Source organism: Pinus tabuliformis, chromosome J, assembly GCF_031772625.1.
Source record: "Pinus tabuliformis cultivar Carrire ecotype Pingquan chromosome J, CPIR1, whole genome shotgun sequence".
Lineage (NCBI taxonomy): Eukaryota > Viridiplantae > Streptophyta > Pinopsida > Pinales > Pinaceae > Pinus > Pinus tabuliformis.
In genome coordinates, this window is record NC_142295.1 from 1490763741 (window position 1) to 1490778911 (window position 15171).

Genomic DNA, 15171 nt, shown 5'->3' on the forward strand with positions numbered 1-15171 from the left:
CAAAGGGATGAGGGTTTCCTTCATCAAGGGAAAGGTTCTTACTTGTCATGTTGGATCACCTATGAGAGATGCATTCACATTGGGATCAAGATATGAAGGACTCTACAGGGTTACTGGAAGACCACTTCTAGCATTGGTCCATGATACTAATCATCTAAGCGAGCTATGGCACCGAAGATTGGCCCATCTACATTATGATGCTCTTCCGAAATTGGAGAAATTGGTCTTAGGGATTCCCAAGGTTCAAGCCCATCATGATGGAGTATGTCCAGGTTGTGCCAGTGGAAAGAAGACAAGGGGACCATTCCCCTCTAGCGAGAACAAGACAAATGACATCCTCCATCTCATCCATTCTAACATATGTGGTCTGATGCCCGTGCATTCTATTGGTGGCCATCTCTACTACATCACCTTCATTGATGACTTCTCAAGAAAGACATGGATATATTATTTGAAGCACAAGGATGAAGCCTTTGAAATGTTCAAGGAGTTCAAAGCTTTGATCGAAAATCAAACAAGGAAGAAAATCAAAATATTCAGGTCCGACAATGGTGGAGAGTACACATCAAAGGAGTTCATTGATTTTTGCAAGAAGGAAGGTATCAAGAAAGAGACAATTGTGCCCTATACTCCAAACAAAATGGAGTGGCTGAAAGAAAGAACAAGTCCATTATAGAAGTTGCTTATGCCATGCTCCATGATCAACAGTTGCCAAATTTGCTTTAGGGAGAAGCAAGAAATGTTATCGTATATGTTCAAAATAGGGTACCTCATCAAGCATTGGACAACAAGACAATAGGGTATCACCCCTATTTGTTACCTATAGGGTTGGAGATGTTGCTCCCCTATCTTGGTCTTTGCAGAGTATGCCCCAGTTGGCATCATACCCACAAGTCGGGCTTGTTGGGATTGTCCCTCCCCATTTGGCCAACAGGTTGAGGAGGCTTGGGGGCGTGTGATCCTTACCTTTTGGTAAGTCGGGCATCTCGCCCAAGCTCGTATTATGATACAGGTGTTCTACCACATGATTCTTGACGGTCATTATTAGGAAGATTGGTAGGCAATAAGATGGGTTGAGATGTGCTACCCTATATCACCAATTGCTCGATATGGGATCGAAGATATTTAGCTCCCCCATGAGATTCCAGGTTGAGATGTACTCCCCAATGTGGTTTCAGATTGAGATATGCTCCCCAATCTGGTATAAGAAGATTAACCTTGTTGCGCAGCGGAAGCGTGGTGGGCCCATAACCCTATAAACATATTATTAAAGGACAGATCGTTGCAGGACAGTGCAAAAGATTGGCATCTCTCAGTGTTGCAGTGCATTAGATACATCGATTTCATCACCAAGTTTAAAATCAGCAACAAGGCAGAAGAGACAAGTCATTAAACAAGTCATTGTATAAACATTGTAAGTCTTGTAAGAAGTTTGTCCAAGAGTCGGTGTATTTGTCAAACATTATACTTCATTGTAAATGGGTCAGTATCCCCTATAAGAGAGCCCACATTTGTAAGGAATTTGTGTCATTGCCTAGAGTTGAAGAAGGCAAATTTGTTTTGGGAAAAGGGCTTTGGTTTGTTGTTGGGACAAGGGTTCTTAGTTTGTCGGGACAGAGATTTAGGTCCTAGTGCGTCAGTCAGTCAAAGAAAATCATTGTAATATCATTGTAATGTGGATCATTGTCCCTAGTACGGGAGTCCACACTTTTTTATTTACTTTTGTCTTTATAGGGTGGCAGGGAGGTGCCAGGCAGGTGCATGAAGTCGCCTACGGGTTGGAGCCTGTGAACACTTCAGGGTGATAGGTTGGTCTAGGGTGTTGGCATCCATTCAGTTGATCACTAAAGAAACCAGGTTGTTGGGGCATCCTTCCAGTGGGCACTGGAGAAGAATGCTTTTCTAGAATTTTAGGAAGTTGTTGCTTTCATTTCAGTTGGGGCTGAAGATTAAAGAATTTATTAGAAAAGCGTTCGGTGGTTTTTTGACCCGGAGGGGGTTTTCCACCTAAAATTTGTGTGGTTACTATGTTCTTTTATTTATTGTTATTACTGCATAAACATTAATAATAATTGAAGATTAACTAATGCTCTGAAAAGATTCAAAAGTGCTAATTGCTAAGGAATATTGATTCACCCCCCTCTCAGTATTTCCAACACTCCCCAATGTGGTTTTAGATTGAGATATGTTCTCTGACGATGTAGAGGGTGGTAGCGTTAGCTCCCCAATGATTCTTCTTCTTTAGATTCGAGAATGTTTTAGCAGATAGACTTGAGAAGAGATGGGACATGATATGACGACAAGATTGATAATCGATGGTCAAATATTGACAAGTGGAATTCTCCCAAGTTGAGAGGGAGTGTTAAATTATGCAACTACAGTCAAATTCCGCTTTGGACAGCTCATTTGATAGAGATGATGTTTGCATTGAATTACTCTTTTCAAGAAGACCAAAATCGACCTAAAGATCACTCAATTCGAATAAGGAGAAGTGTACTTATGAAGGAAAGCCCACACATGCACATTTGGACAAGGTCGGCCTTAAAGCAAATTGGTCACCCATGGAAGCCTATAAATACAAGTGACCTAAAGCTCATTTGGACATCACCAAGCATCTTCTTCTTCTCTTCTTCATTGATTGGCTTGTACAAGTCTCAGGGAGGGACAACAACAGAGGTTCGCAAAATTGCGATATTACAGGGTCTGAGGCTCACATCTGTTGAAGGGTTTTTGGATAACAGTCGCAAGCATGTCACAAAGAAAATTTGACCACAGTCGTTGGCCTGCAAGCATAAAGGAAACGACTGAAATCCTTCAGCCGCTCACGCAGCTCCTCCTGCATGCGACCGGGAAGTTTGACTCATATTTTACCGAAGACCAAAGTTGACCGCAGTTGACTACAAACGAGAAAAGTTGTCTCTGATATATTCTGATGTTGGAAACTTATTTCTGAATATTATTGGGTTGTCTTGCTAACGATATTGTATTGGGATTGATGTACTCTCTACTGAACATTTTATGACAATCTAATAGAAGAAGAATTTCAAAGGGTTTTCCCACTTGTGGGGTTTTTCCCTAGTCATTGACCAAACCTGGTGTCTCATGTGATGTGTTGATTATCTCCTTTGTCTTTGCATTTATTGTTCTATCTTCAATTAGGGTTGATGAATGGAAAGACTAATTGTAATTGGAAAGGTTGTTGATTGAAGTATTGAATTGGGCTAAAGTAATTGATATAGCATAGAACAATCTAAAACTTTAATAGCTACTAACAGCTTCCAAAGCCAAATGGCCTCAGATGTCACCATGCTAGCTACTATATACTCTGGTTCTGCAGAGCTCAGTGCCAAAAACTTTTGCTTCCTACTGTACCTAAAGACAACTTTGAATCCCATGTTGAAGCAACCCACTGAAGTGCTCTTTTTGTCCACTATACCGCGTGCCCAATCTGCATTACTATAGCCCATCAACTTGACATCATCACCTCAAGTATATTTGATCCCATACTCAATTGTACATCGCAAATAACACAACACATGCTTCACTGTTATCCAGTGCACCCTCTTGTTCAACCATGAATTGACTCAGAGAGTTTACCGCAAATGACATATTTGGCTTAGTGTTGACCAAATACATAAGAGAGCCAATCAACTAACTATATGATGTGGGGTCCACATCCTTCTCTTTAAAGTTTAGATGCATCTAACTTCGTCCAATTGGTTATCATGGGTGTAAACATGGCTCTAAAATCTTCCATCCCGAATCTCCTCAAGATCTCAATACAATATTTCCCTTGTCCAAAGAAAACCTCTCCATTTGTGTACCCCACTTCCATGCTTAAAAAGTAGTGCATTAACCCCAAATCTTTCATCTCGAACTCTGTTACAAGGTCCCTCTTACATTCTTCTATGCGCCCCAATGATCTTGTTAAGAACAAGTCATCCACATATAGGGCAAGAATGAGTACCTCACCTCCAACCATCAAATAGTAGAGATTCTCATCTGCCTCACCCTTCATGAAGCCCATCCCCTGCAAGTATTTGTTGATGCGTTCATACCACGCCCTGGGAGCTTGCTTTAGCCCACACAAGGCTTTCTTCAATCTACACACATGGGTCTCATTGTTGTGTGCTACAAAGTCGTTTGGTTGTTCAATGTACACTTCCTCTTCCAATTCACCATTAAGGAAGGTCATCTTGACATCCATTTGATGGATCTACAATCCCATCTATGTGGCAAGTGAGATCGCGGCCCTAATGGAAGTATACCTAGCCACGAGGGCAGATGTCTCATCTTGATCTTGTGAAAATTCTATCACTGCAGCAACTGATTTACTTTTCCTACTTATTTCACCATAAGTTATTCATGAAATTACTTCAACAAACATTAAAATAAATATTGCTGCAGATATCACACCGTAATATAGAAATAAACATATGCACAAGAATCAACACATTGACACAGTTATTTTAGACTAATGTCCCCGGAAAAACCCAATGTGGGAAAACTGGTGCAGCAAGGGAGGATTTTATTATTCAGCAATTTTCTAGTGCAACAGGGTGCAAAAATGGCTTACCCACATATAGACAAATTTTCCAGCACTTCTACTAAACTCGGCATAGGCCCTACTGACCTCTATGTCAACCTAAAACCCTCTACGTCAGCCTTCTAAGGCTCTGCGCAGCCTCTCTGGTCTTCTGCGTCACTCCTGAAGCCTCTGCGTGGATGACACAGGCCTTGCTGGCTCTGCGTAATCTCTACTGCCTCTGTCTGGCTTCCTCTAGCCCTTGCATCTGCCTCTTCTGCCTCTGCGCTAATCTCCCGTCTCTCTGTTCCATACTTGTTGCTTCCTAACTGCTCTCCAAACCACTGGTTCAATTTCTCAGCTAACTGCGCTCCAGAAATTGAACTAACTGATCTCCCTCAATGTATTCTCCAAGTGACCCTCAAGCCTCCTCTTATACTTTTCTCATTGACAAATCAACGGTCGAAATTAAGTCCCTAATCAACGGCTAAGATTAAATCTGGCTTGATCCATGTCTTTTGGACCATTCTAACACATTTTCATATTAATACACATTAATATTTTATTTTCCCTAAGTTTAGACTTAGGGACTCCATTAAAAATATTAATTATTTTAATATCTCCTGAACTGTTTAGAATCTGCCCAAACCCCTTCTGGGTATTGGAGATCTCATGTGCCCCAACCTCTCCACCAAATTTCGTAGCTAGAGCACATCCGATGCTACCCCAAATCAACAAATCTATTCCCTCCATATGAGAGAACCCTTGGCTACAAACCTCACCTTGTATTTCTTGATGCTACCGTCTACATCGTGCTTGATCTTATAGATCCAATGTGATCCAATCACCGCCCTATTTGGGAGGTAGTGTAGATTAACTGAAATTAAGACATTTTCCATAGAAAAATTAACTGGGCGTGGAGATATTTTATTCTCATGTGCTCCTAGCCTCAATGACACCTCCTGAGACTAGAACGCATGTCTGAGCTACAAAATCTAACACCTGATACATGTAACCTTTTTGCTTTCCCCCTTGCTCCCACAAGTTCTTCTAAAATATTACATTTCATATCAGCCATATCTTTATCATTTTCTAACCAAAGTCAACTCTATCTAACCATAACCAAGGTGGTCATACTCAATGTAATAAAACAGCAACAAGTATTGAGGGGTTCATCTATGACTCTAAGGTGCAAAAGGAAATTGAGTTTTCATAGCATCTAGGAAATGCAACAAACAATGAAGTTGAGGTCCTCACAGTGTTACAAGGTCTAACTACTCTTAGAGACAAAAAGGTTAGAAAGGCCATAATGATTGACGAATCGTTTGTTGTCCTACAATCCCTCTCCCACCAAATCCTTCCAACAAACGTAAAGCTATCAGGAATTTGTCAAAGGGACATCTCAATGATGAGTGAATTCAAGCAAATCGAACTCTTCTACATCATAGGAAGCCTCAACATTGAAGCTAACAAGCATACTACTATTGGAGCGGAGCTCACTTTCAAGGAGGGGTTTATAAGACAAAGGAGAGATCGACTAACCATAGTTCCACTCTACCCCTTCCTTGTATGGAAGCAATTTATGAAGAACATGCCACCCTAGAACCCTTGTCTCATTACACAAGTGCAAAGCGAAAGGGAGTTAAAGTAGTCTTATTACCCCTAATGCCACATGCATCCTCCTTCAACAAGCGCCCTAAATGAACAGTCCAATGGCCATACCATGTCGTACATGTCAGATTTTCTCAGGTTTCCCATGAATTATTGTGGTCATTTGTGAATTCATCCCAAAGTCAAGTGAGAAGGATGAGACAGGGGGTCTCTGCCAGCTCCACAACTCTGTCTCCATAGGTAAGGTTCCAAGCATCATTTGGGTCACATTGTCATGGACATGAGTCACCATGGCACATTGTCATTGTGGCAACAAGGTTTATGTTCCATGCAAGTTAAAGGATTTGCAAAGGGGACTCAACAAATGTAGAGGCCCACTACAGCATGATGAATTTGACCCTGCAATGGAATAAGTAAAGGCGTTTGAGAAACAAATTGAGAAGCAAACAGAACAAGAAACTAGTAGGGACCATGAATCATATCCTAGCAGTGGGGAATGAGAAGAAGCAAGGTCCTTCATGTTGATTAACAGGAGCAAGCAACCGGAGATGGCCTCTCAATTGGTTTCTCTACAATCTCTAGTAGGATGCATTATGGCCCATCTCAACCTCCCCTCAAGTATTTTCATCACCCCCTTAGTAGCAGGGAAACCTCCAGGGACTCTTCCCCCTATGGCCCATCTTCTGCCTCAATAAAGTGTCAAGATACCTAACACACCCAACCCCCGGAGCCCCAGGATGCTTTTGCCAAGGGCACATGGAAAATGAAGGACTGAAGTCTGAGATGGACATAGAAATCGATGCCCACATTGGGCACAAATCTGATTAGTTTTGTTACCGTAAATTTACCAGTTTTGTCATAGTTTATTACTAAGTTGCACAAAACGGGGAAACGGGTACGAGTTTCGAAAACGGGCACGGGTACGAAACGTAACCCCCTCAAATTTTGGAAACAGGGAAATGCGATTGATATATATATATATATATATATATATATATATATATATATATGACATTTAAGAAATGTTATGTGCAATCATAAAACATACATGATACATTATAATTTATTACATTTAAAGTTTAAACATTATGACTAAATTTACATCACATTTACTCATGAATGATCACATAATGAAAATAACAATATCCAAATATCCAAAATCAACCTTTATTATATATCCAAATCTCAAAATCAGCCTTTATTATAAATATGAGGCTGCAAGTACAATAAAGACTATGAGGCTGCAAGAACTATAAATACAAAAGACCACTGCTCTCTTCCTCTTTTCTCCTTCGCTAAAATCGTTCGTCTCCAAGAGAAACGACTTGCTCAATTGTGTGAAGCGGGAATGAGGCGAGAGTCTTTTTATAACTTGAGAGGCATCTAGAAGCATCCACAAGATATTTTATTCGCCCAATAAAAATTAGAAGTTAGAACTGAAAAAACAAAAAACAAAAAATCGCATTATGAAGTGGAAACTCCATCGTACGGCCTGGAAACTCGTTTCTGGCCATACTGGCCACGTTTCCCTTGCCGGAAACTCGTTTCCAGGCCATACGGTACGCGTTTCCATTTCGTTTCCTGGCTGAAACGGACCTGGGGGCAACGTTTCCTGCAACATAGGTTTATTACTATAACAAAAGTTTGTAAGGCAGTAAACCTGCCGAACATTATATAGATGGTGCTGGCAAGGCAGGACTAGTGTTTTTTGAATCGTAAGTCCTTAGTTTTGGAACTCTGTCCAGGGCCAAACACATCTAAAAATTTTGTATTACATGTTGTACAGTTCAGCCACAGTTTTTCTTCATATAAACTATAAACTGTTATTGTGAAAAAAAAATGGAGCTCACAAAACTCTTGGTAAGAAGGGTATGGGTATCTATAAAATATGGCTTGCTTAGGAATTTAAAGTAAGCATTGAATACATGTCATTAGCAGCAAGATATCGCTGAGAAAGAGCAATAACAAATAAAAATGTAACTCCAAAATCCTACATCTGTCCATACCAATTGAATCACTCGAGGATCTATGTATGTTCATCAACTAATACAAGATGAAATTAAAAGTCCATTATAAAGGGATATACCAAGTAATAATAGCTTTTGGACATCCTTCTCTGCCCTTGCTTCTTGAGCAATTCTTCTATCTATTTCTTCAGCCTGAAATCGGAACTGTGGTTAGTAGGATCATGCGTAGCAAATGATATCTGTAAATTCATTCAAATATACAACCCCTTCTCCAATGAAAATTGCACTCCTTACAACACCAAGCTTAAATTTTCAGAAGTGTCCTTTAAGCTTGATAGATGCTTCCCATAAAATGTTATGAACCAGATCACATGAACAGAAAAACAAATGCAACTGCTTTACATGGAGCACATCTCCAAAACAATTGTGTTTTTAAAAGGTTACTGTATGTGAAAATGCACCTGACGTTCTTCAGAATCTTCTTCAGCTGCAGGCCTTTGCTTGCTACAAAGTGATCCCATACTCTGTCTAAAAATGGATAACATGGAACAGAAAATTCCAGCTCTTAGGACAGTTTGCTTGCTGTATATGGGATGATAAAAAAATCTTTAATCCTGAATGATTTGTTTAAGGAAGCTCTGATGTTGTGACCTGCCCATCTGCATATAGTACTGAAAATGCATTCTATGCACACTGCATGCCAATCACATAATTCCCTGCCAAAGAAAGAATGCAGGTTAAATCGCTGATTCAACGAAAGGGCATGGAAAGAGAACAATATAAGTTAGCAGTAACCATATCAGCCTTCATCGTTACAGGAGTAAATAAATAAGTGTAAACAATAGCATATGCTAATTTCAACTAAAGACCTTCAGTTTCAATGTAAGTATGACAATGAGCCATGTAGATGCTTAAATGCAATATCTGTCCAGGACATATAAAAGAGTTATCTAGGACAAGTTATGCTAGACCATAGTATGATGCATATTTCACGATACATTTGCATGCTCTGTCAATGGAATTCCTAATGCAAAATGAAAAAAGTCAGTAGTTTCCATTTGAACTTATAGCATGCAATGGCATTATTGAGACTGGCATATACCAAAATATGCTATAAATGACATTTTTATGCATGTTTGTCGCAATGTACATTAACCAATAAAAAGAAAGGCAAAAATTCCATAATTTAAAATTTTTTCTACCATGTATTTGGTTTTCTCAAAGAGCTTCTAATGTTGAAATTATGTTGTGAGACTGATTTTTTGGAAACACACATGAAAATGGATCAATTTCAAAAAATCAGACTTGGAAATAACTTGGCAGGCGTGGTCATCAAGCAAGCATTAAAATATGCAAGATAATTCAGGTTTTTCATATAAAGTTACATATAAACTAACTACAACATAAAATTTAAATAAGCATATTGCCACAAGTATATGAAAAAAAGATACACATATAAGATGTGTTAGATATCAAGTGGCGTACAATCTACATTTTAAGTCCTTAGTTCATTCAAAACTGCGCAGAGAAAACAGAATTACATCAAGTATATATTATAAATGCATCTATTCTATTATCAATGACCTTATCTACTATCTACTAACAATGCATAGTAAGTCAGTTTCTTCATTTAAATTTAACTGCCCCATAGCAACAATATCAAATAATAATATTGCCACAGAAATAGGAAATGAAGATACATCTATAAAATGTATTAGATGTCAAATAATGTACAAGGTACATATAATACATTAACTATTGGTAACTACCATGTAAAAAGTTAAAACAGAATGGACACAACAAAATTACATCGAATATATATTTGAAATGTACAATTTACTATCAATGCCCTCTGCCCCTCCTTTGGGTGAAGGTAATGGGTCCTCCTCCCATAGTAGAAGCTCCAGGCTCAAAGTTGAACATATAGTGGTGTACAGGTGCTGGTGTCTGGCTTTGCTCGTCCTATAACAACTGCCCTGGGGAATCTTGTCTCATCACCTGCTCTTCCTCATACTCCCCATTGCCATTTAATCCACACCTTGGGTTACATGGAAAAAATCTTTAATCCACTGGATGTGACCTTGGGGGCAAGTCTCAAATTGAGTTTCTGTCACTAAATCTCGACTCCTCCGTCTCAGCTAACTCCTAGCGAAGCCAAGGGGGGTAGACCCTAAGAAAATAAGCTAAGGCTAAGAAAATTGTTAGTGATGTGAAACAAATTATTTTAGGAGTTCTATTGAATTACCAAAAACATGGAGTTGACAGCATGCAGCTTACAAGCATATAAACAAACAATTCATACGCAGATAATATGAAATGACAATAAAGACCAGTGCTAGAAAAGTAAATCCGAGCAAATGGTAATTGTGGCCCAAAAGATGTTGTCATGAAAGGCTTTGAATTGTGCTCTTGGTTGATTTTATTAAGTTTTCACTTGGATTATCAATGAGTGCAATGGAAGGACGGATATGTGATCTGTGTGATTGCAAAAGAAGTAAAACTACTCTAATGTTTCTTTCCTCTTTCACCTTTATCATTCAAATGAGATCAAGAAGGTTGTTTGGATATCCAATGGGAAGAAGCTTAGCTTCAAGGCATTCCCCTGATTTCACAAGTCAACAATCCTTTCCAAAACTCACAATAAATGGCTAAAAGGTTTTCCCTATTAAACTACTCCACCAACACGAGTCTTCTCTTAATCATGTCAAAGATCGAATTTTCGCTTGCAATGACCAAGAGCATAACAGGACTCAGTGGGAAAGGTTCGTTACTTAATGCAAGTTAATAAACAAACAAACAAAAACTAATCTAAAATAGAAATGGAATCTAATCTACTAAATAAAATAAATCTAATCTAAGATGTTTTGCGGTGCATGGGTTGATTTTAATCCAAATAAGACACACCATGAAAATTGAGACCAAACATAAAAGACCCCCTCTGGGTAGGGGGAATAGGATGCCTAGGGGACTCCCCTAACTCCCTCAAAGTTACAATGATTGTTTGGATGTTGGATATCCCTTATGAATAAAGGGAAATAATGGTTTTTAATCTTCTTTTACAAGGAGGATGGTTATGGGTTTCTTCTGGGTTCCTCAAACAGTTCAAATCGGCAAAAATCCTGCAGCACCTCCCCTCGTATGTTCGTGAACCTGCAAAAATCAGCAAACAAAGTCTTGCGAAAGATGCCTCAAAACAATATGGGAACACCCACAATGTTAGTAGAAAAATACCGAAAATTCCAAGTGAAATTTATTGAAGAAAATAAGCAAATTCTACTCTAAAGCAACCTAAGAAAAGCCAAAATAAATCAATCTTTCCTAGCTGCTTATTGTTGCTGCTAGGACAGCATCAAGTTTGCACTTAATCTTCTAGATATGACAATGAGATTGCATAAGAATAAACAAGGAATTTTGTGATATTCTTCTAGAACTTGTGAGCAAGAAAAGGGGAAAGAGATTGAGTGGATTCTTCACGCAAATGGAAGCTATTGTTGATGCTTAGTGGGAATGTAGCTCCTTATGTGTTGAAGGACAATGGATACTCTATCCAAAGAGGACCCAATCCTTCAATCTTTAGGTACCTACAATTTCTTAAAGACTTGCCAAGAAAATGGTTAAAATAGCTGCAATCTTACAAATGAAACTTGGAAAACATGGCAATCAAAATAGGACATGTAAGACAACAAGAAGATAAACAAATAAACAAATTTGTTTATCTACTCCTATGGGCAGCAATACCCCTTTAAAGGCCTATAATAACAAGAAATTCAAGACAATGCATTATAAACAATATTACCTCATGTGAGAATCAAGCCACCACACAAGTCAAATGCACCATAGTAGCCTCCAAATATTTTATTTTATTCCAAATGATAAAACAATTAGAATGCTAGCAGCATTCTCTTCTAATCCTACTCTCTAACTCTTTTCCACTACCTCACAATAGAGGAGAATGTTTGGTTTATAGAAAAGAGGGAGGAGTTTCCAAAGGGAGTATGATTCCATATGTTGGTCATCTAATCCTCTAAGGGTTAATGTGGAAGCCGAATAGACTAAGGAAGTCCAAGAGACCTTGGGATGTGGAACCCAACGGTCACACCATGTACTATAAATGTATATCATTTGTTAATAAAAAATGTACTCTCATGATTTATCTTTCATATTTTGCTGCTGCCCATGTGTGTGTTTAACATGTTATCAGAGCGGGCGATCTCTTGCCCTGCTCAAGTATGAGCCGCTTGTTTTTCTGTGACCTTTATGTGCATGTCAGTCTTGCACCTCTACCCATAATCCTGAAATAGTAAAATTGGTGTGCTAGGTCTGCAAATTCAAATGTTTTATATCATCCTGCGTTACCAGAGAAACCTCCTTCACTCAGCGTTATTTATTCCATGTGTGTGTCTAACATGGTATCAGAGCCATGACGTGTGGCCTGTGTAGTTTTCTTCCTCACAGTTTATGTGTTAGGTATAAAAGAAAAAAATGGCATGTTGTTATTCCCTACGCAGCTAGTCTGAGCCGCCTTAAATAGCGTTGGCCTGGTCTTCATTACCTGTAACGTTCCATGCATACCTGACGCTCCTGAGCACCTTGCCTTCTTGCGGCCTTCCTGCGTGTCAGAACTATCATTACTTTTCTTGTTGCACACTGTCACCATTACCCATTGAAGGAACCATTATATCCTTTCTGCGTACTGGTGTCAGAAGCATCAAAGCAATCTGCACTTCCAGGTCTAAATTGATGCAGAAATTAACGAAATCAAGAAATTTTGAGACAATGGCCCAAGAGTTGTCGGTAATAAGCGCAGAGTTTGGAGCAAAAAGATGTATTATCAATTGAATCTCTAATTCATTGTTCATCATTCTTCAATTTTCAGGTAGCAGACTTAAGCCAAAATTGAAGCCATTCCTACAGCTAGAGAAGGACAAGATTTCCTCACATTTTTGTTGGGCGAATCCTCTAGACAAGGGTAGAACGTGTTCTGGAGTTGGAGGTGAAAATTTCTCTGTTCCTAGAGGTTGAGTCACTCTACTCTCTTTTCTTAGGTCGAAATTTGTCTTCATAGAGGCCGCGAGCCATTCCTTAGGATTGTTGATGCATTTGAAGGTACACCAACATAAAACTGAGCCATTCCTTGCTATCCTACTGCGTGGAGCCATTTCCGAACAGAGATCAACATCTGGAGAGGAGAACTGAACTGGTGGGATTGCTGGACTTGTACACCATGGGCTGCGTATAATGTTGTAGCTCTGAAGGAAGCGTGTGGCTCAGGCTCGAGGCTCATCTTCTGGAAGGCAACTCGAACACCCAGTTACAGCTATTCCTTATTTTATTGCATGGACGAGTTCCCTGGTTGCTTGGGACTACATATTGGTTGTGAAACTAAGGATAATGGTCATGGAGCATACTCAGAAGCTTAACCAAGCCTATCAAATAAATTATGGGCTGCATATTATTTAGAAGAGGGAGCGTATGCGCTGTAGGAGGTAATAAAAAGCTACAGGCAAGTCGTGTCACATGTTTGTGGCATCAAATAATTTCTCAAGACGTTGCGTCCCCTTTCTAAGCATAACCACGAATTCTGGAAGGCAACTCGAACACCCAGTTACAGCGATTCCTTATTTTATTGCATGGACGAGTTCCCTAGTTGCTTGGGACTATATATTTGTTGTGAAACTGAGGATAATGGTCATGGAGCATACTCAGAAGCTTAACCAAGCCTATCAAATAAATTTTGGGCTGCATATTATTTAGAAGAGGGAGCGTATTCACTGTAGGAGGTAATAAAAAGCTACAGGCAAGTCGTGTCACATGTTTGTGGCATCAAATAATTTCTCAAGACGTTGCGTCCCCTTTCTGAGCATAACCACGAATTCTAGAGCATTATAGAGATAGTCAAAAGATTATTCCTCATTGTTGTAACCTCATTTAGGAGACTGTATACCATCTCAAGGCATAGTTGAAGAGGATTGTTGATGTCAAAGACCCTTGTGCAAGGTGAACCTGTGTAGCCATTTCTGGACAAACATCTAATTTCTGAGCAATGTCCCCATTATTGAATGCTGAAATGAAGTGCTTCAGGGGCTAACATGTATAGTTGAACATATTTCAGGGTTGTCAACAATTGCCAGAATTATGCTGAAACTGAGAAGTTCTATAGAGAAGTTTTGGGGGCTTGGAGAGAAGTTCTGTAGCTGCAGTTTGTGCAAGGACGTGTCTGGACCAAGACTAGAGACCAAATTGAGTGGAATATCAACCCATCTTGCTCACTGATTGAACATGGAAGTTGTTGGTGCAATTTGCATATGACTGGGACGAGTTTTAGAGTTAATAACACTGCTGGACATGGCCAATTAAAGGCTAATATGTATGGTTGTTTTCCCTGAAAGGAACTGATAAGTTGGAGACATCTTTGTTGAAGCTACATTACCAGGTTCCTCTAGTCCATTGTTTTTTCCAATGTATTTGCACACTAATGAAATAAAGGGGCTGTTATGGCTATTTTCGTTGTGATGAAGTCAATGTACCAGTATTTATAAATTTCTGACCAAGGAAAATGCATCAACAAATTCGAGCTACACTGGTGCCGCAATGAACTCTTAACAAAGGTACTATTGAAATTATAACACCCGTGGAGCTTATTAAGAAAGGAGACAAGGTTGGTTCTTTCGAGGCAGTTTTGCTAGCAAAGCTTGGCATTTGGCCATTTTCCTATGGATTGATTGTGCAGTCTGTATACGACAATGGATTGGTATTTGATCCTGAAGTTCTTGATCTCACAAAGGATGATTTAATAGAGAAATTTACTGTTGATATTTCTACTGTGACAGCTCTTTCTAGTATTTGAAGGATCCAAGCAAATTTGCAGTTGTTGTTGCCCCAATTGTCGCATTGTATATAAAACTCATTATGGTTTTTGTGTTCAGTGTTGAAGTTCCCGTAGAGTATTAAAGTATATAGAAGTTATCCCCTTATTCCTAACGTTGTATGATTTCACCATTCAGCCAAAACTTGGTGCAAATTTCATATTTTGTTGCTCCCCATGTGTGTGTTTAACACCATAGAGGG

At 39.2% G+C, this 15171-nt stretch overlaps 1 protein-coding gene across 5 annotated transcripts in view; it reads right to left on the bottom strand.

The window, feature by feature from the left end:
• LOC149233054 (G protein alpha subunit 1) overlaps positions 1-15171 on the bottom strand; it is a 318543-nt gene that overhangs the window by 259649 nt on the left and 43723 nt on the right. For 3 of the 5 annotated variants that reach the window (XM_089379671.1, XM_089379667.1, XM_089379668.1), the window contains 3 exons: positions 8755-8819; positions 8565-8631; positions 8223-8295 (listed from right to left, as the gene is read on the bottom strand). In XM_089379671.1, coding sequence (XP_089235797.1) covers positions 8223-8295; positions 8565-8631; positions 8755-8786 — 172 coding nt within the window. In that variant the 5' untranslated portion in view covers positions 8787-8819. Of the gene's footprint in view, positions 1-8222; positions 8296-8564; positions 8820-15171 lie in introns of all 5 variants that reach the window. The other 2 variants (XM_089379669.1, XM_089379670.1) reach the window with 1 other exon arrangement.